Below are 22,194 nucleotides of genomic sequence, written 5' to 3'. Positions count from 1 at the left end.
TGAGCAACGATTCCCCAAATTTTGCGACGACCGACAACCGTACAACCGTTGCAGTTTAGGCTGTCTCGTATCAGATCATCCATGACAACAGCACAAAAATCCACAATATGAAATATTTGAACAAATATGCGTAAAAATGCCAGGTTTGGAAATTAGATGAATGTTCATTTAATAATTGACACAATCATATAAAGAGTAATGTTAGTTTGGTTCAGTCCAAACATTGGAAAATATCATAGTCATGCTCTAATATATATATAGGCAATATCTCTCTACAAATGTCCATTTATGAATATTTAAAAACACTGTATGGAAAAAAAACCTCGAAAAACCATTGTGTGTTATCAGTGGTCGGAACGGTAACCCTGCACGCTCACTGAAATAACCTTTATCATATACACAATGTATTTCACAATATTACTATTCATAAATAAAACTAATAAGCAACATATTTCAGCACCGCCATATTAAACGCAACCACACGACACGCTTCGTTCTGTATCAAGACTTCACATCTCGCAAATTAATTCAATTATTGGCACGTCCACGGTTCATACCATAATTGTGATGTATAGGTGCTGGGGTTGTCATATGGAGTGTAATATTCGACGTGTCATTATTTAACAACATTTAGCACAAAAAGGATGATTTAAAAAAAAAAAGCAGCTTTTAATTTCGTTCCCCTGGTTATATTAATCGAAATTAGAAAACAAAATTTGCGAAAAACAACTTACCTCGAAGTAGTGTAGCATGTCACATGTACATAGGTTGTCGTGACTAAATGTATCTCTCTTGTTTACACATTGGCTATACACTGACGCCCAACAATTATGATAAACAATAACAGCGAATATATGCAGACTCCTAAGGCTACTGGAAGTGTTGACCAAATGACAATACCAAGACGACGATACGTGGATATGTTTATCAGAAACATATATTATATTAGAAACAACAGTATTTGCTATGATTTCCCTGTTTTCGGGTTTATGATATGATTTTCTGTGTGCTTTGATGTGTTTTTGGAATGTTTCATTGTTTAAGCATTTTAATAACAAATATGTTTACAAAATTTACTATTTTGCTATTTTGTATCGCATAATTGCTGATACTACAGCAGTATCGTCATTGAAAAATCCAGTGCTGCGTTTTTAAGGTAATTTTTCATTCATCTATCAAGTTCTATTTATTTTCTTACAGTTTGAGGAGTTTTGAGTTTGAGTTGATTTTTATGGAACCTTTCAATTCTCCTTTGAATTCTGTTTCATGTTTTGATTTATTTTTTGTATTTTCCGCTTTTAAATCTTATTGTTATTACTTTGTTTGTTTTAAGATTTTTTCATTTCAAATTCATTTTCTGTTGATAACATTTTTATGATCGTGGAATACTTGATTTCTTATATAACCTAAAGCCAGAGTTTCTTGCTTATCCATATGTATATGAATAATTTACACAATAATTTTGATGCCCCACATTTGAATTACAGTATATGCATGCACATCACATAAATACAAGTAATACGAAATGAATGAGATACAGAATAATATATGTAACAATCGTGATGAACATAACTGTATCGGCCTATTTTGCTCCTGTGGTGATTCTAGTGCAGCATACCCAATGCCGACCGTCGTGCGAGTCTATTTGACCTGGCTTGATTGTGTGTCATCATGCCCCAAGTGGTCGGGGTACGCTGATGCCACACAATGTAGCCAGGTTGTGTGTCTTCATCGTACCCCGACTGCCCGTTTGTGTGTCATCATCGTGTCCCAACGGTTTGTGTGTGTGTCATCATAGTGTCCCAACGGCTTGATTGTGTGTAATCATAGTGTCCCAATGGCTTATTTGTGTGTCATCATAGTGTCTCAAAGGTTTGTTTGTGTGTAATCATAGTGTCCCAACGGCTTATTTGTGTGTCATCATAGTGTCTCAAAGGTTTGTTTGTGTGTCATCATAGTGTCCCAACGGCTTATTTGTGTGTCATCATAGTGTCCCAAAGGTTTGTTTGTGTGTCATCATAGTGTCCCAAAGGTTTGTTTGTGTGTCATCATAGTGTCCCAACGGCTTATTTGTGTGTCATCATAGTGTCCCAACGGCTTGTTTGTGTGTCATCATAGTGTTCCAACGGCTTGTTTGTGTGTCATCATAGTGTTCCAACGGCTTGATTGTGTGTCATCATAGTGTCCCAACGGCATGTTTGTGTGTCATCATAGTGTCCCAACGGCTTGTTTGTGTGTCATCATAGTGTCCCAACGGCATGTTTGTGTGTCATCATCGTGTCCCAACGGCTTGTTTGAGTGTCATCATAGTGTTCCAACGGCTTGATTGTGTGTCATCATAGTGTCCCAACGGTTTGTTTGTGTGTCATCATCGTGTCCCAACGGCTTGTTTGTGTGTTATCATAGTGTCCCAACGGCATGTTTGTGTGTCATCATCGTGTCCCAACGGCTTGTTTGTATGTCATCATAGTGTTCCAACGGCTTGATTGCGTGTCATCATAGTGTCCCAACGGTTTGTTTGTATGTCATCATAGTGTCCCAACGGTTTGTTTATATGTCATCATAGTGTCCCAACGGTTTGTTTGTGTGTCATCATAGTGTTCTAACGGCTTGATTGTGTGTCATTGTGCCCCGGTGGCTTGATTGTGTGTCATTGCGCCCCAATGGCTTGATTGTGTGTCATCGTGCCCGAGGGCTTGATTGTGTGTCATCATGCCCCGGTGGCTTGACTGTGTGTCATTGTGCCCCGGTGGCTTGACTGTGTGTCATCATAGTGTCCCAATGGCTTGATTGTGTGTCATCATAGTGTCCCAATTGCTTGATTGTGTGTCATCGTGCCCGAGGGCTTGATTGTGTGTCATCGTGCCCCGGTGGCTTGATTGTGTGCCCCCACTGTGCCTGACGGCTTGATTGTCTGTCCTCAAGGTTCCTCCATGTCCCAACTTCTGGTGTTTCTAGATCTGGTTCAGACTCATTTCTGTGATATATATACTCAACAACAAAAGTTCCTGCGACTCCAATTTTTTTAGTGTATTTTTCAAACAAGTAAAGTTTGGTTTTCAATACTGTAGTACATGTATGGAATCAAATTTAAGTCACTAAAACGCAACTGCTACAGAAAAGCATGCATTCCATGCAAAAGTTGACTTTTATGCAAGCCCCATGCATTTCACTACCCAAAAATGGGTATAAAAACATGTGCGTTAACGGGATTCCATATGCATTGTTTAGCATCGTGCTGACAACAACCACTCAGAAAAAACAACAAAATTACGCAATTTTTCAACATTACGAAATGCCACGCCAGTCCGAAAATGAGCGTCTGCGAGGCATTGGTATGCTTGAATCAGGATCGAGTCAACGTGATGTTGCAAGACAATTTGACGTCCAAAGAAACACCATTTGGTGTTTATGGCAACGTTAACTTAGCAACAGACGAATGCAGTCAGAGACAATCCTCGGAATGACAGGCCACGCGTAACCAATAATCGACAAGACAACCGGATTCGAACAACACACCTACGAAATCGATTCCAGCCAGCAACAGTGAATGCAAGAAGTATCCCTGGCCTTCGACGAATCTCTTCACAAACCGTACGTCGTCGCCTCAGATGTGCAGGGATTGTCGCCAGAAGACCCACCAGACGTCCCATTTTGACAGGAAACCACCGCCAAGCACGTCTACAGTGGTGCAGACAGCGTCTACGCTGGACGGCCATGCAGTGGGGACAACTTCTATTCACTGACGAGTCTCGTTTTCACCTCAGCCACAGCGATGGACGGATTCGAGTGTACCGACGTCGAGGTGAACGTTACGTCAATCATTGTGTCATGGAAGAAGATCAGTTCGGGGGCGGCAGTGTTATTGTATGGGGTGGGATTACAGCAAGACAGAGGACCCGTTTGATAGCACTTGGTAGAGGGAAATCTCAATGGACAGCGCTACCGCGACTATATCATCAGCCCTGTTGTTTTGAAATTTCAAGATAGTATCTTGAAATTTCAACTTAGTATCTTTCTACTATCGAAAAAAAAATTAAAAAAACAAATGGCCCTGAAAGGCTTCCGCACGTTTATGCTTTTGTGTTTGTTTTTTCACCTTCGCTCTCTACAGAATTCAGTTGTATGGTGACGGTCTGTAATTCCAGTGACTGACACCATGAGCATCCATCCACGCAATTGGGATACGATAACATGTAATCATGTGTATTTTGATGGCCGTTCCTGCATATATATATCAAATTTGAATATCAAACACTACAGAATTACATATGTAAATATAGCAACACATAGCATTTTAATTTTTTTTTTTAATTGAAACAATGATTATCGTCATTCATAAACAGATCAAAATAAAAACCTTACAAAAATAAACAAATAAGTCACGCGCTGACAGTTTATCTAATCGAACCCGCCAACGCTAATCTACCAATCAGAAAAGCGCGGTCCGTTGTACTTCGGTGCTGACTTCCAGGAAGCACGAGGTCAAGTGTCATCTGTGTTATTAATTCAGGTATTTATGTTGGTCCGAGTTTCATTCTAAATATGTTTTTGAAGTGTTTCGATGTAACATTACATTGTAAGTACATGACACATATTGTCAGGCTAAGACAAGTCAACTTGGTCAAGTTTCATTCATTTATTACAGGTGTTCTCAGCTGGTTGTCGGAAGTGTTGACCTGTCGAGGCTGTCCTTCATGATCTTCTTTGGATTCTAACGGCTATATTGTCGCAACAATCAGTGATAGTAACTTTGTATGTGAGGATTCAGGTCGATTCTAAAACAATTCGGGGAGCAGGTATGCTCTGCCACTGCCACTGGTCGCTTGTCAAGTTTGAAGTCAGTGAGTCTTGGCCATTCTTATTCGGTCCGGTTGAACTTCAAATTTGACAAGCGACCAGTGGCAGTGATCAAGGCTCTATGTAGAACTCCGATGCTCAGCGGGGGAGTGGAGGCTAGTAGCATTCGACGGCAAGAGCCTTGTCTACTGCAAGCACTGCACAGGCACTCGATGCTGTCAAGCTAAGAATTGTCATCGACATTATCAGTTCCTTCAGTTGCCTCTTAAATTGATGTTCACGCTTATTAGATTTCAGTAAACAATTAAAATTTAATTAAAGTTTTAAAAATTAATGCACTCCCTAAACACTGTACTGACACTGATGATATGTTGAAAAGTGATTTGCACTTGGCTTGGCTGAGAGCCGTGATGGGATCTGACCGTAAATAAATATCTAGGGTCACTCCAAATCAATTGTCTTGAAGTCTTGATTGTCTGACCCCATCACAGCTCTCAACTACATTAAGGGACACAGGTGGCCCAGTCTTGAAAAGTGCTGCAATTCGTTCTGCACATGGCTATACATTAGACTAAGATTTGTCCTGCATCAAATTTTCACTTTTTGAAAAAAACGTTTTCTCCTGTTTCCTTGGTTTCAGTTGTGCCTGGCGCCATGTCTGAGTTTGTTGTGCCCGACCCTGAAGAACTGTTAGAGTGTCCCTATGACAAGGTCCACATGGTGCGAGCGAAACGATTCCAGTACCACCTCATGAAGTGCCGCAAGGTGGGAACATAATCCAACCTAAGTTTGTATGTTTGCTGTTTAACGCCGCACTCAGCAATATTCCAGCTAAATGACAGCAATCTGTAAATTATCAAGTCTGGACCATACAATCCAGTGCTTGACACCATGAGCATCGAACCACACAATTGGGAAACGATGACATGCACCTATGTGTGAATGCAGTTTTCAAATGGAGACATTGAGAACCGTACAGAATATTTTGTAGCCAATAGGTCATGTTGGACAAGGACTGAGTGCTTGTTGTTTGACACTGTCAGCCATATTCAAGCTATTTGACGGCAGTCATAATAATAATATGTAAGGGACTAGACTGAGTAACAATCCAGGGATTTGTCTAGACATGCTCAGATACCAATATTTCAGCCCCAAGTCCGCAGCAAACGTCATTATAAATTCCCACATTGGAATTAAATATCCCAATTCATGTTGCAATCTACGAATACAGTCAAGTTTCATTAATCTGACACAAATGATGGGAACCGATTAAATCAGTGCTTTTTAGACCTGTTAATCCGACAGTCTTGCATTCTGACTCCGACACACCTAATTTGCAACGAATTGCATAAATCACTCATCTCAGTCTCGTTAATCCGACACGGTGATCAGTGTACTCCGTGGTCATCTGCCTGCGAGTACACAGCCCTGTGTTTTGATACGAGATGAGTCGGCGAGTAGCTGCATATTTTAACGGCTATAGAGATATTATTACTTAACAATAAACAATTACTGCTTTAAATAAACAAAACAGGATTAATCACATGCCTAGATTATCTCAATCTCATTAAAATCAGATTCAAGTTCTCGTTACCGCTGAGGACATCCCATTACAGGTCAAGTCAGAAAGACCTTTCGCGAACTTTGACCGACAAATGAAATTACTAACAGGAAGTTGACATTAGCCACTAAGAAAGCACTTTTCATAAGCATTGCGACTTCCATTCCAGACAATGCTTTAAAAAGTATTTTGAATCAGTCATACAGTCCGTAACAGTAGTTTTGTGTTTAACTTTAGAGGTTGCATGATTAGAAAACATATACTGCCAAAACTATAATATGAATATTTCCTTTTTCCCTTTTTGATTACAACATGTTTGAATACATCGTTTAGTTGTCCAGTTTTCGGTCATGAACGTTGATGCTACCTAATTCCGTTTATTGGACATACTTGTTAATCTGAGATAATCATATTCAACCAACAACGTCAGATTAACGGGACTTGACTGTATATAGAACTACTAACTAATTGTATGGTTTAAGATTTGTAGCAGTAACCTGTATTCATTTATGACAAGACCACACTATTGGAACAGGTTTTAATGCTTTATTTTTAGTAACATTGCATTAAATGCAATCTCAATATACTTCTGAATGTAAGAACACATGAACTTTTATAAAATCCCAATTTGCCTGCCAGGGGCACTTAGTTGAGAATTTGACCAGCGAAGATCCGTGTTAGAATAGGTCTTCAGCAACCCATGCTTGTCGTAAAAAGGGATCTGGTGGTCAGGCTTGCTGACTTGGTTGATGCATGTCATCATATCCCAATTGTGTGGGTCGATGCTCATGATGTCAACCACTGGATTGTCTGGTCCAGACTCGACAATTTACAGACTGCCATCATATAGCTGGAATATTGCTGAGCATGCTGAAACATGAACAACAACAAAAATAGTTGAGAATTCAGATAATTCCCTGCAATTAATGTATAATTATGCAAAATATTTCAAATTCTGATCCCCAGTGCCTTCGCACTTCGTGTCTTCAGAAATCACTTTTCAAGGCTCGTGAAATACAACATTTTAGATTTTTGATTTTTTTTATCCTCATTGTAAGGGTGTTTTGGGGTTATTAAACAAGCTCAAGTTTGCTTATGTGTTCTTTTAGCATCTCGCCAAATATTGGATAAATAGTAAAGGAAGGATTAGGCAATATCAGTTATGTTGTGGTTTCAGTTGCCCTTAATTTTCAAATATGGGGGTAGACATGGTAGATTGAGCCTTTTCTCTGTAACCCTTCCTCGGCATTTGCAAAATACATTAAGTTGCCTGGGTTTAGTACATCTTCCATCTGTGTTTTTTTTGTCATGTACAGTGGGAAACACAGAAAGAAAGGCAGCTTAAAAAAAGATTAGCCCAGTAATTATTTAGACCTTACTGCTCATTTGGATCGGGGCTCAGCAGGATTGAGGATTTACATACAACATACATACCTTTGACTAATGATGCCATTGTTTCAGAACTGGCCTGGATCAGAGTTTTCGGTGTGTCCGTTTAACGCTAAGCATGAGATGCCGAAGCCGGAACTTCGATACCACATGGCCAGTTGCTGTGACCGAGCAGTGCTGGAGAGAGACATCGCTTATGGTGAGCATGTTGACTCTAAATCTTGCAGGAATCAGAACCACTGATGAATGATGAATTTGTAATTCAGTTATATGACGGCGGTCTGTAAATAATCAAGCCTGGACCAGACAATCCAGTGATTGATATCATGAGCATCGATCCAACCAACTGGGATACGATGACATGCATCAACCATGTGAGCAAGCCTGACAACCCGATCCCGCTAGCAGTGTTCCCGTTTACCGGTAATTACCAGTTTTTCACCGGTAAATTTAGGCTGGGACTGGTAATTCAGGTGACTGCCAGTCCCTCTGGACAGGCAAATAAAGATCCTTATAAATCTTTGTTGTTGAACAAAACATCAGTGATATTCATAGAAATATATCATCTTGTCTGTTACCATCAGGCCATCCCCTTGTCTTTTTTTAGTGCAAGGAAATAACATTTCACTTTGCTTCGAGGTTAAATATCCATTTGTAGTGACTTTGTCTCGAAATATTGAAAAAAGAGAGAGAAAATTGTGACTGAAATTTGTGTGAATGACATGTAGATCTAACTAAGTTATTTCAGAGATGACTCATTGCACTGAACATGATGTTGAAAGAATTAAAACCAGCTAATTTTCATACATTTTTTATTTGTTGAAAGTTTGGACTGACAAAAATTAATGGGGACTGGTAATTTTTAGAGTTGCCGGTCAACTAGGACTGGCAGTTTCTAAAGCCAGTGGGAACACTGTGCTAGTCGCCTCTTACTGGACCAGACAACCCAGTGATTGATGCTGTGAGCAGGGTACAATGACATGGGGTCGACTGAGTGTGACCACCTGATCCACATCGGTGCTTCTTACAACCAGCATAGGTTGCTGGGCAGCAGTACTGGCCCTGACTCCCCATAGAGTCTCAGGGTCATGGCATCGTACCAGTATCTGCAGAGCGGGAGTGTCATCCTTTAGCTGTTTGTGACCCTTTTGTCTGTCAGCATAATACGCTTTCAAGGTTTTTGATCATGCTTTCCAGTTATTATTTTTTCCTGGATTATGGATCTGCCAACCCTAAATTTCACAAATGTTGATCAAATAAACATTTGTAGTCTCATTCCGACAGTCAGTTAATATAGTTGAAAAAAAATGTAGGGTCTTGGGCATAGGCTGTTATGGTTAACGTTACCATTGGTTACTGATTCCAGGATGTGTGCCTTAACAGTTGTAACACTTGTCGGGGCGGTCGGGTAGCCTGGTGGTTAAAGCGTTCGCTCGTCATGCCGAAGACCCGGGTTCGATTACCGACATGGGTACAATGTGTGAAGCCCATTTCTATTGCTGGAATATTGCTAAAAGCGGTGTAAAACAATACTCACTCACTCACTCACTGTCATTTATCCCACCAACAATACCTTTACTGTTTTTATTTTAGTTCAGAAAAATATTGTTTTGCAATTTTATTTTGATTTCAATCACAAACCTTGTGTTTTGGGGAAACAAATAAACTGAGTAATAAAAAGAAATAAGTAATTTGAGAACGGACATACTAATTCAATATCAAACCCAAACTCATCCCCCTTAAAACCATGCTTTATCACTAAAGAGTTGTGTCAACAATAACTTGTGAGTATCTAGTTGGTCATACTATTTGCTTGTATTGTTGCCACGGTTACAGAGAAGAGCAAGATGAATGGAGAAGGGACATTCTTCAAGGGATGCACAGACGTGCCGCCATACACCAACCACCTGGCCTGTGACGAGAGCTGGGATATGGGTACATTATTAGAATGAAATAATGATAATAATAATATATAAACTTATATTGTACCAATTTCCAGATTGGATTTGCTCTAAGGCACTTTTGTATGAGTCTGGTGGTCAAAGAGAGAGTTAAGTGAGGTAAGATTGGAACAAATAGGTTATTAACAGTCCATTAAATTGGTTGATATCTTTTGCGCTTTTGATGTTGACGGTAATGTTGTTCCAAAGCTACTCACACTTTGATAGGAAGTACCTTTGATAGCATGTTTTTTTTATGTTTTGGCAGTTATTTGCTCGAAAAACTTCATACATATCTCTGCATTCTGATCACCATTTGAGTAGCATTAAAAGATAACGGCTTGTATCATGTATATTTGAGATCTAGACTGAAACTGCCATTTCTACAGTCTGTTATTTCCTCACAACCTAAAGAGATATCCTGAGTTTGGCTTTAAACAACAAAGGGGACAGTCAGGTAGCCTAGTGGTTAAAGCGTTCACTTGTCTCGCCAAAGACCCGTGTTTGATTCCCGACATGGGTACAATATGTGGAGCCCATTTCTGGTGTCCCCCGCCTTGATATTGCTTGAATATTGCTAAACGCGACGTTAAAGCATACTCACTCACTCATTCATTTAAACAACAAACAAACATTGTTAACTGATTGTTCACGGAAAGAAGTTTACTGTGATCTATTTTCTTAGAGATGAATTCATGTCCAAGGATTGGTGTAGACCCAGACTTCTTCGACAAGTTCAAGTTTATCAACCTGTCGGGGTAAGTATATTGATGTTAGTCCTGACTGTGGACACATAGTCCCAGTTTTGATCAGAGTTGATACAGTTGACTTTAAATGACTTGGGGACCTGGATGGCCAAGTCGTCTCAGGTGACGCAATTCACTGTGCAGAATTGCGTCCCTTTGGCATGCCAGAAACAGATGGTGGGGTCGATTCCCGGTTCGCCCCAAGTATGTTTCTTGGTTTCCTCCCAGTATAAGCTGACATGCCGTGATATAAATGGCATACTACCCTTGAAAATCTGGGGTAGAATAGGTCTTCAGCAACCCATGCTTGTCGTTAAAGGTGACTATGCTTGTCTTAAGAGGCAACTAACGGGGTCCCGTGGTCAGGCTTTCTGACTTGTTGATGCATGTCATCGTATCCCAATTGCGGGATCGATGCTCATGATGTTAATCACTAGATTGTCTGGTCCACACTCGATTATTTACAGACCACCGTCATATAGCTGGAATATTGCTGAGTGCGGCATTATACAAACAAACAAACAAACAAACAAATAAATGGCAAACTGTAAAAATGTGGCATTAATCCGAACAAACTCACTCAAATGACTCAAGTTGCTTTACACCTGTAAGTGTGGTATTGACCATTAGAACTTGTGGCAATGTGTTCTATGTGAAGCCAGTTATAATATACTTTCAAATGATATTAAGAATGCCAAGAATGAACTCTATGATTCACAATATAAACACATGGATTTATGACTTGAAAAAGGTATTGTCAATCTCTGTGAAACTGAATGGGTCAGACTTTCTAGGAAATATGAGTGAGTGAGTGAGTTGGGTATAATGCCGCCTTGAACAGTATTCCAGTTATATCACTGCGTGTCAGCTTAATGTGGGAGGAAAGCCTGAAGTGATGCAGGTCTGGACATTTACCAGTTTAGTGAAACCCACGAGCACAGGTATGGTGCTGACAGTTCTACACCAGCTCTGCTCAAAAGCGATTTTCTGCAAGGTAGGTCAGTTCTGCCGTAAGAGAACACTTCTGCTAAATATTCTGCTGCTCCAAAATTGCTGACGACATGATGTTATGGTGTTTGTAGTGTGTTTGTTTTTGTTATGCGTTATACGGTGTTTGTAACGTGTGATTTGGTGTTAGTTATGTGTGATATGGTGCTTGTAATGTGTGATATGGTGCTTGTAATGTGTGATATGGTGCTTGTAATGTGTGATATGGTGTTTGTAATGTGTGATATGGTGTTTGTAATGTGTGATTTGGTGTTAGTTATGTGTGATATGGTGCTTGTTATGTGTGATACAGTGTTTGTAATGTGTGATTTGGTGTTTGTAATGCATGATATGGTGTTTGTAATGCCTAATATGGTGTTTGTAATGCGTGATATGGTGTTTGTAACGTGTGATTTGGTGTTAGTTATGCGTGATACGGCGTTTGTAATGTGTGATGTTGTGCTTGTTATGTGTTTTATGGTGTTTGTCATGTTTGATATGGTGTTTGTGATGTGTGATATGGTGTTTGTAATGTGTGATATGGTGCTTGTAATGTGTTATGGTGCTTGAAATATAGTTATCGTGTCTTTAGTTGCCGTTTACGTTGTCATATTAAGTAAGAAGAAAAATATGTGTGATATGGTGTTTGTAATGTGTGATATGGTATTTGTCATGTGATGTGTGATGATGTGTTTGTAATGTGTGATATGGTATTTGTCAAGTGATGTGTTTGTAATGTGTGATATGGTGCTTGTAATGTGTGACCAGGCAGATGTATGTCAGCATGACCTGAGATTGTGGATTGCTGCTCATGCTATCAACCAGTGGTTTGTCAGGTACCACTTGTTTACAGCCTACAGGGATTCACCTGGAATGATGCTGATTGTGTTGTGAAACACCACATACTCAATGACACCCTGTTTGTTGACAGATATGCACAGGCACAAAAGCGTCAATATTACGAGAATCTCAAGTCTGAGTTTCAAGGACAGTAAGTATTGTACACTGTAGTCAGCTGGCTATAACATTAAACATAGATGGATAAGATTTGTATCTCAATGTTAAGTAGGCTAATATTCAGGGGACCGCCTCCGTGGTCAAGAGGTAGAGCGTCCGCCCGGAGAGCGGAAGGTCCATGGTTCGATCCCCGGCCGCGTCATACCAAAAGACGTTAAAAGATGGTACTTATTGTTACCCTGTCTGGCGCTAGGCATTAAGAGGCTAAAACAAGTACTGGTCGGCTCGGAGTCAGTATACTGTTTCTGAGTGGGGTATTCATGTTAAACTGTGGCATGGTATCTCAGTGTGCTAGCACTATAAATCGGCATCAGTCCGGACTAGTACAAGCAGACACACACACACACACACACACACACACACACACACACACACACACACACACACACACACACATGTGCATGCACGTCGCTATATAAGTGCCATAACCTTGGACGCGCCGTTAAACCCCATTTCACCTCACCAATATAGAGGGGGTTCTTGCTGTCCTTGAGGTTTTATCCTGTTGTATTTGAATCTGGGGACCCCCTACAGTTATAACAATAGACGTTATTGTGATGATGAGGATTTCGATGCTTGATTTCGATGCTTTATTTCAAACACTGAAGAGCCATCTAACGGGATCAGGTGGTCAGACTCACTGACTTGCACAGAGATGGTCATAATATCCCAATTGAATAGATTGATGTTAATCTTTGGATTGTCTGGTCCAGACTTGATTATTTACAGTCCGTCGTCATATAGCTGGAATTTCTATTGTGTTGCATTAAATGACAAACATCAACCACTGAATATGTATAACTTTACCTGAACTATACTTAAGATTTCATGACTGAGATTGGTGGGTGGGTTCATCAGTAGGTAGGTTATTTGGTATTCTCTTCAAGATCAATTTGTCATAATGTGAATGTTTTTGCATTAATTTGAGCTCCACTGCTGTCATCGCTGCAAGTGGTTTTCTCAACCACACTATTATGACTAATATTGAAGACTTCGTACATGATATTCCTCCTAATACGTACTCCTGGGGAACTTTCTGACATATGATTGGATAACTTTGAAGGTCAGGGTCACTTTATGAACCAGGCATAAAAATAGCATTGACTTCAGTGTTTATGAAAAGAATCTGATGAGTGTACATAATCCCTCAGGAACCGAAGTGTAAGTCAAATCACTAGAGGTCAAATTAAGAAACAAGGTTAACATTTCATGAAATGTTGGATTAATTCATGAAAAATCAAAGGTTTTTGCAATCAGATAAGATGATCTCTCTCTCTCATGATTGTCAAGGGTCTGGGTCGCTGTAGAAGGTCATTCACTCATGAAATGACTTGTGATTTGTTTCATTTTGGAAGTATTGTTAGCACGGCATGGAGACTCTGTACATGTAACCATGGTAACACCACCTCAGTTTGCAAGAAGTAGTGGTCTCGCATATCATGGGTTGATATTGAAGGTGAAGGTCATCTGGTGTAAAGCTGACATTCCGAAAGCTTGGGACTTTGTTATTATGGTAGCTAGAAGCATATGACTTTCTATTTCCAAGTTGGGCATTGGGCTTGTGTTTTCCTGAACGAGAAGCGATCTTGATAAAGCGGCTTTGTTGTTCAGGGAGGTAGAGGCATTGCCTGTCCTGTTTCTGCATTGGGCATGTGTCAGGTCAACTGTCCTTTGATGTGAAGTCAAATTGGTTCATGCTGCATATTTCGGATGGGAACGTTTTGGGACATTTAGTAAAAGAAGGGGATTGGGATGCTCCTGTTTTTGCCATCTTCCCGCATCTTCACGAGGCAAGAGAGTTTACTGACTTTAAAAGTCCAGTTTCCACCCTTGCCGAAATAGGCTGAATTTACTGGCCTCGATCGTAGCTCCACCTGTGGCTATTACCAGTTGTGTCCCTTCTAAACCTCTCCTATGGACCAATCAGATTCCATCTCTCATATCACTTGCGTTTGCTTCACACAAAATGGTGGCGCCCAGTCAGGACGATCTGATCAATAATCAAGATCTATATTGTGATTAAACGGGTCTTACAACGCGAAATGCATCAAATCACGTGAGCACCTTGAGTAAAAACATGAAAAGATTTGGAATAATATCTGTTGACAACGAGTTGGCTGTGCACATGCTTTGCAAATACTGCAGTCGATCGAAATCTGCACGGTCTAGTTTCCGTCCTTGCCAAACTAGGTTTGAATTATGGAGTTATGATTTGGCAGGACTGAGTCTGAGCATATTCCAATCGAAATCAGGCAACAAATTCGACATCTGGTTTGTCAACTGCCGGGCAGATTTTGGACGAGTGCAGTATTTGTAAAGCATGTTTACCACCCACTCAGGGCCATTGTATATATTCTAAATCTTTTCATTTGTTTAATCAAGGAGCTCACGTAATTAAATGCACCTCACGAAGTAAGACAGATTTTATTCCTATATAGATCTTGATTATCAATCAGTTCGTCTTGACTGGGGACCGCCAATTTGTTTCAAGCAAATGCAAGTGATATGAGAGGTGGAATCTGATTTGTCAGTAGGAGGGACATAGGACATAACTCGTAATAGCTACTGGTGGCACTATGATTGAGCCTAGAAATTCCGGCCTACATCGGTCAACGGTGTAAACTGGACTTTTGCAGTCAGTTAACTCCTTTGCCTGTTAGATATTTAAGTTTTTCGGATCAGTATCGACATACACTCTACTTTTCGGCCTTATATCACTAAGCAAGATTCAAAAGCAAGTATTTAGTGGTGTTTATATATTCAGGACAGTCAAGAAGCCGCTTGCTGGCAAAAATCCATCAGGCAAACTACGGCTTCCTCAAGAATCCTCCAAGGCCTCCAAGTTGTCTGAACATCAACAGCCCGTACAACACCCTGCCAACGTGTTTGCCTACTCCCTTTCCATGGCAGGCCTGGGTCGAGGGAGGGGAAAGTCTGGTCAGTGTTTTACTCTGTTCTTGGTGATCACAAGAACAACGTGCTCCGGACAGTTTGGGCAGTAATCATTAAGTAATGCAGAGCTACAGATAAGCAGCGTACTTATGTAAAATACCCCCCCAAAATATTAAAAACCCAATTACTTTCAATCAAATTGCGTACAGAAACGCATGCATTAAATGAAAAACTCAAATGTTTAAGAATAGCATGCATAAATACCCAATAACCATTTCCAGCATGCGTACAAAGGAGCTAATTTCCGAAACACAATTAACAGCTAATTTACTTTCCGAGTCAAGCTTATATATTTCGAACAGTTATATGCATCTAAAACATTCTTTAATTTTTTTTGAAACTTAAAATGTTCACTTATTTTGGGAAACACCCAATATAGTGATGAATAGATGAGTGAAAATTTTTGAGTCAAGCTTATATATTTCGAACAGTTATATGCATCTAAAACATTCTTTCATTTTTTTTTAAAACTTAAAATGTTCACTAATTTTGGGAAACACCCAATACAGTGATGAATAGATGAGTGAAAAATTTTGGTTACCCAATGAAAAATGTAATGACCCAATTAAAATAGAAACCCTGGAGTAAAAACTCAATTGCTCAAAAAGTTATCTGGATCTCTGATAATGACAGGACTTCTGTTGTATTACTCACACACTCATGGGGCGGTCGGGTAGCCTAGTGGTTAAAGCGTTCGCTTGTCACGCCAAAGACTCATGTTCGATTCCCGACATGGGTACAATGTGAGAAGTCCATTTCTGGTGTCCCCCGTGATATTGCTGGAATATTGCTAAAAGCGGTGTAAAACCATACTCACTCACTCACTCACACACACTCACAATGCTCTGGTGAATGGTATGAGCTGTCAATGGTGTTTTCGGAGGTTGACATGTGTGCTCCTTTTTCAGCAGTGGATGCTCAGCCAGTGGGTACCAGCAACATCTTCAACATGGGCATTGGGAGGGGGCTGCCTGCACCAGGTCTCAGAGGTCAGTTCAGTTACTTGTTTTGATGGAGAGGCAGTCATGTTCAGTTTCACTGTAGACCTAATTCGCCAGGAGGAATGCTGTATGACCAGGTCAGACCGGATCTCATCATCCCATCCCGGGTGGTCCCAGGTTCGATTCCCCCACATGGATACAATATGTGCCAAGCCCTTTTCTTGTGTCCCCAATCATGAATGGGTGGCTGGAATATTGCTAACAGCAGTGTCAAACTATAATCCCTCACTCACTTATCCCATGCCATCTTCCTGAGGCAAGTGAGTTAACTGACTATAAAAGTCCAGTTCCCACTCTTGTCGACGTAGGCTGGTATTATGGAGTTACATTTTGGCTGGACTAACAAGTCTATGCATAGTTCAATCAAATTCGTGCTACGGAATCAAAATCCAGTTCATGAACTGTCATGCAGATTTTGGTCGATTGCAGGATTTGCAAAACATGTGGACCGCAAACTTGTTGTCAACAGATATTTTCTAAATCGTTTCAAAATTTAAATCAAGGTGCTCACGTGATTTGATGCACTTTACGATGTAAGACTCGTTTTCTGATAATATAGATCTTGATTGTCGATCAGATCATTTTGGCTGGGTGACGCAATATTGTTTGAAGTAAATGTAAGTGATACGAGAGGTGGAATCTGATTGGTCCATAGGACAGGCACAGATGGGACGTAACTCGTAATAGCCACTGATGGGATCGAGCCCAGGATTTCCAGTCTAGTTTCGGCAATGGTGGAAACTGGACTTTCAAAGTCAGTTAACTCTCTTGCATCCGGGGTGGCCCAGTTGTCTAAGGTGCCACGATTTGCTGTGCAGAGTTGCGTCCCTTGGGCACGCCAGAAACCTATGATTGTGGGTTCTAGGTTTGTCAGCACCATACCCATGTTCGTGGGTTTCACTGAAGTGCTAAACGTCTGAGACCTGCATCACTTCGGGGTTTCCGCCCACATTAAGCTGACACGCCATGTGGAATACTGTTAAAAGCGGTGTTAAACCAGACACACTCACTCACTCACTCTTGCCTCGGGAAGATGATCCCATGCCTATTGTAGGGGCATATCCTGATGGTTAAAGTTGTTGCTCATCGTGCCGAAGCCCCGCCCACACACCCACTGTGTCAACATATCCAGATGGGATGGATCAGTGCTTAAAATGTTGATAATTGTCTGGTCCAGACTTGATTCTTTACAGGCCACTGTCATACAGCTGGAATATTGCTGAGTGAGGCATTAAACAACATACACAGGCATGATGTTGTATGTACTGCCTAAGAAAGTAAAATGCTTACTACATGTGTATTTGTTGCATTAATCATGCAAGTTTGATAAATTGGTAATTACACAATAATTCTCTCTCTATGGTGCAGATTTGCTGGCAATCAAGACCTGTACTGTGCCTAAGTTTGTGGTTCCTGCAGTACAGCCAACAGGGGCTGGCAATGTAGCCCTGTACCCGGCTGGACAACATATCGCCACCCAGCACAGTCCACCAGGTGAGATAGGTGGTGTCACTGTCAACTCAGCTCTACATTCAGCAACTTGCAGACATGGGTAAAAGCAAGTAGGGTGGAAGGGGGTACAGAAGTGGCCCAGTCGTGGCCCAGTCGTGGCCCAGTCGTCTGAAGGTGCAATTCTGTGTACACGGTTTCACCCTCCAGGCATGCAAGATTCCGATTATGCCCTGATTACCATCCATTGTTTTGTCAGTGTCATGCTTGTGAGATACCGGACTAACTGTGAAGATCCGGGGTAGAATAGGTCTTCAGCAACCCATGCTTGCTGTAAAAAGAGCCTATGCTTGTCGTAAGAGGCGACTAACGGATCGGGTGATCAGGCTCCCTCATTTGGTTGATGCATGTCATCATATCACAATTACGTGGATCGATGCTCTTGATGTCAATCACTGGATTGTCTGGTCCAGACTCGATTATTTACAAACCGCTGTCATATAGCTGGAATATTGTTAAACAACAAACAAACAAACAAAAGATACCAGAAAGGTAAATATTAAAGGCTTGCATCACTTTGCCTTTGCTCATCACATGGCACATCAATCTGACTATATGGGTATTGAAACCTATCTCACTCAGTCACTCATTTAAGCAAATGTTTATCATTTGAAACAGGATATGTTTTGCCTACTCAACAAGAGCTTTGTAATTTTCTGCACATGATTTAAATTCTGATGCCAGGTTTGTCACTATTATATTTCTATGTCTGTCAGCACCATACCTGTGCTTGTGGGTTTCACCAACTTGTAAACGTCTGAGGTCTGCATCACTTTGGGCCCTCCTTCCACATCAAGCTGACATGCCATCATATAGCTGAAATACTGTTCAAAGTGGCTTTAAACCCATCTCACTTACCAGTGCAGATCCGGGGTAGAATAGGTCTTCAGCAACCCATGCTTGCCATAAAAGTCAACTGTGCTTGTTGTAAGAGGCGACAAACTGGATCTGGTGGTCAGGCTCGCTGATTTAGTTGATACATGTCATCGTATTCCAATTGCATAGATAGATGCTCATGACTTCGATCATGGGATCGTCTGGTCCAGACTTGATTATTTGCAGACTGACATCATATAGCAGGAATATTGTTGAGTGCGTGGTTAATAAACAAACAAAAAACAACACTTGAGCACCTACTGATCCAAATCAAACTTGAAAATGATAAGAAATCTGTGCAATGTATTGACAACACAATTAGAGTTTGCTTTCAATTTGCAATCATTACAGAAGATCCTGACACATCTATTGAACCAGAAGACAACATCACAAACACAGGAAGTGGAATCAAAGTGAGGCCTGAATAGATATCTTTTGTGGGTGCAAACAAGAAAGCGAAAGGAGAATAAAATAAAAAAATAACCAATAATAAATCAGTCTCCGACATTGTTTTGAAATTAAGTTGCAGGCTGACAAAATCTTTACATGTGAGCGTAAGAAATAGATTCTCATAATAAGGTCATTTTCAGAAATTTATTATGGATAAATTTCTTCTTTTTTTTCTCCCTATGTTTCATGACTTTTGTGCCATGTCACTACTTTTGTTTTACCAAACAGCAAGATGAGACATCTCCGAAGAAACTAGCAGTGGAGTACCTGATATGACCGAGCTCCTCGAGAGACACAGGTCAGTAGCTGCTGCTGTACAAGGATCTTCTGAAAATATGTGATTCAGTCGCTCTCAACCCATCTTCCAGAGGCAAGAGCATCCACTAGCCTTTTTATCAAAGTCTTGTATCCACCCTTGCCACATCGAGCCCATTTTCCTGTGCTAAATATGATTGGACTATCGAACATACTGACAGTCTAATCAGAGAATGTTTCACAAAATCAACATCCACGACTCGTACACCTTTCTATGAAAGTGATTTACCGCTGCCTGTCTCTGTTGACACGTCTTTTTCATCTTTTAAAACCCCCCAATGACTGCCTATGTTTTTATGTCTGGGATGAAATGGCGAATGTTTTCGTTATCTGATAGGCTTGCTCGTCGCATGTGGTAGTGGCCATCTTTGTGAAGTTATACGAGATAGGAAACAGCGATCTGATTGGATATCGTTTTTCATTACAATGGGCACAACTCATGGTCTACACAAACAGGCACCAGGGTCACGCCAAGGAAAGTGGCCTTGATGTGGCAAGGGTAGAAACTAGGCTTTGATATAGGCTTGTGGACATGCTTGCCTCGGATGGAAACTAGGCTTTGATATAGGCTAGTGGACACGCTTGCCCCGGGAAGATGCTCTCAACCGTGAATGACTGAAGTATTGTGGCCTGATCACCTGTCAGTGGTCATTAAGCAGGTAACTGTGTCGGCTCACACTCCAGCTCTGGTGCCTCTGCCTCAATTGGCTTTCTCAATCATGTGTTTTTAACAGATGTTTAATACAGACTAATACAGACTTCATGCTGATATTCTTCCTATATATACCCATTTGAACTTGTTTCATATATGCTACTCAAAGAAGGGAGGCACAGGTGGCCCAGTTGTCTAAGGCTCCGCAATTCGCTGTGCAGAGTTGCGTCCCTTGGGCACACCAGAAACCTATGATTGTGGATTTGAATCCCGGTTCGCCCCGAATATGTTTCTAGGTTTGTCAGCACCATACCCATGCTCGTGGGTTTCACCAAAGTGATAAACGTCTGATACCTGCAGCACTGTCTGCATCATTTCGGGCTTTCCTCCCACATCAAGCTGACACACCGTGATGTAACCGGAATATTGTTAAAAGCGGCGAAAAACCCAACTCACTCTCTCACTCCTCACTTGTGATTGGATGATGTTGAAGGAGATGTCTCAAAAAACCTGTCTACACAATATCTTGAGCATTTATATTTGGAATAAAGTCAATTTCAGCAAGGTTCCTTAGTGTTTGAATTCAGTACATCGTTCCGTATTATTTTCAGATCCAGGGACATCTTCAGGAAGCTGGGCGTTCATACAAAGTCATTCTATATGTGCCAACAGGGCATAGTGCTTTATTTCTGTTTGTTTTTGTTCTTAATGCCATTTGACAAAATGTTCTATTTGGACTGTTCTTTTATCTATATTTGAAATACAAAAAATATGTACACTTTGTTCAGAAACTTCATCATTAGCAAACATGCATAAAAGTTTACCAGATAAAGACACAATGATCTCAGATGACAAAGACAAATAATTGTTTTGAGACTTATGTACTGCAATACATTCTATTATGGACAGTTGTATTTATTAGCATGAATGGTGCTCTGCTGAACCAGCGCTTTTGTTTTGGCTTTTCGTTAGACAATGTGATTTAAGCAAGACCAGTTAAGCCAGTAAGTTAAGTGAAATTTAAGTTCAGTGAAGTTTACAGATATTTATGCCAAAAATTCTTGTAAGAAGGCAGAATGGAGAGAAAAGAAAATGTATAAAGAGAAAGGTATAAATAATGATCATTATGGCTTTGTGCCTAACACAATATTTTCTTGCGTTTTGTTCACCTTTTTAGGGTTCACTTTCCATAGTGTTGGAGCGGGTATGCTGTTGTTTTGCTACAGCTCTTGTCTTTCCAGGAGAAAATTAGAGAGAATTTTCAGATAAAAGGAAAATGTTAACGAACACCATTATTAGTTGTTTTTTTTCCAAACATACGAGATACAGATGGTGTCTGATTGTAGCAGACAGGGCTTGCATCATTGACCGAGCGTCTCACGAGTCAAGTGATGATTTGTGGGGATATGTTTATGGGAAAACAGTAGCAGCATAGTTGAGTAAACACTTGACAGATTGAAAAGTAAGGCGAACAGTTCAGCAGCGGTCATTGTTTAGGCAGTTTTCTGGTATTGACCTTGCAGCTGGCAATATAAATAATTTCACTGTCAATTGTTTCTGTATCAGTCCTTATCAATGTTAATGACCATCAAACTATGAACATTTACGATTGATTAGCTTAAAAAACTATTTTCCTTCAATGCTGGAATCAAAAGCCAAGGTCAAATGATGTCACACGACTTACAGTGACATAATGCAGTGTCACGCTGACCTCTTTTGTTTCCTTAGTATAAACATCTGCCATTTTGTGTTTGATTGGGTTGGTTTAGGGATGTTATCATGATACGAAGAAGTTCTCTTCGTTTTAGCAATGATAACGGTAATGCTTTTTTTTCAGGGCATTATCATTTGCAGAAGCCAGGGGTAACAATAACTGTTTGACAAAGGTTGGTTGGTTGGTTTGTTGTTTAACGCCGCAATATTCCAGCTATATGATGGCGGTCTGTAAATAATCGAGTCTGGACCAGACAATCCAGTGATTAATATCATAAGCATCGAT

General features: G+C 40.5%; 1 protein-coding gene across 1 annotated transcript; it reads left to right on the top strand.

Annotated features, from left to right (window-relative positions):
* The first annotated feature begins 4,666 nt into the window (after window positions 1–4,666).
* On the top strand, window positions 4,667–20,956 carry LOC139459619 (protein D7-like). Its single transcript, XM_071241201.1, has 12 exons — window positions 4,667–4,755; window positions 5,441–5,565; window positions 7,823–7,949; window positions 9,587–9,685; window positions 10,376–10,448; window positions 12,355–12,414; window positions 15,205–15,377; window positions 16,301–16,381; window positions 17,762–17,887; window positions 19,130–19,191; window positions 19,457–19,526; window positions 20,807–20,956. The coding sequence occupies exons 2-11, from the start codon at window positions 5,455–5,457 to the stop codon at window positions 19,502–19,504; spliced, it is 960 nt and encodes a 319-aa protein (XP_071097302.1). The 5' UTR covers window positions 4,667–4,755; window positions 5,441–5,454; the 3' UTR covers window positions 19,505–19,526; window positions 20,807–20,956.
* Window positions 20,957–22,194: the final 1,238 nt, after the last annotated feature.

This window comes from Haliotis cracherodii, unplaced genomic scaffold (genome assembly GCF_022045235.1).
Source record: "Haliotis cracherodii isolate W230 unplaced genomic scaffold, xgHalCrac1.p SCAF_13, whole genome shotgun sequence".
Lineage (NCBI taxonomy): Eukaryota > Metazoa > Mollusca > Gastropoda > Lepetellida > Haliotidae > Haliotis > Haliotis cracherodii.
The sequence above is the reverse complement of the archived record's forward strand: the minus strand, read 5'-3'. Positions and strand labels throughout refer to the sequence as shown.

Excerpts from the sequence above, each read along its gene's own strand:
- LOC139459619 (XM_071241201.1), top strand. The coding sequence starts at position 5,455 with ATGTCTGAGTTTGTTGTGCCCGACCCTGAAGAACTGTTAGAGTGTCCC. Across the intron at positions 15,378-16,300 it reads TCGAGGGAGGGGAAAGTCTG|CAGTGGATGCTCAGCCAGTG; the intron begins GTCAGTGTTTTA and ends CTCCTTTTTCAG. Across the intron at positions 16,382-17,761 it reads GCCTGCACCAGGTCTCAGAG|ATTTGCTGGCAATCAAGACC; the intron begins GTCAGTTCAGTT and ends TCTATGGTGCAG.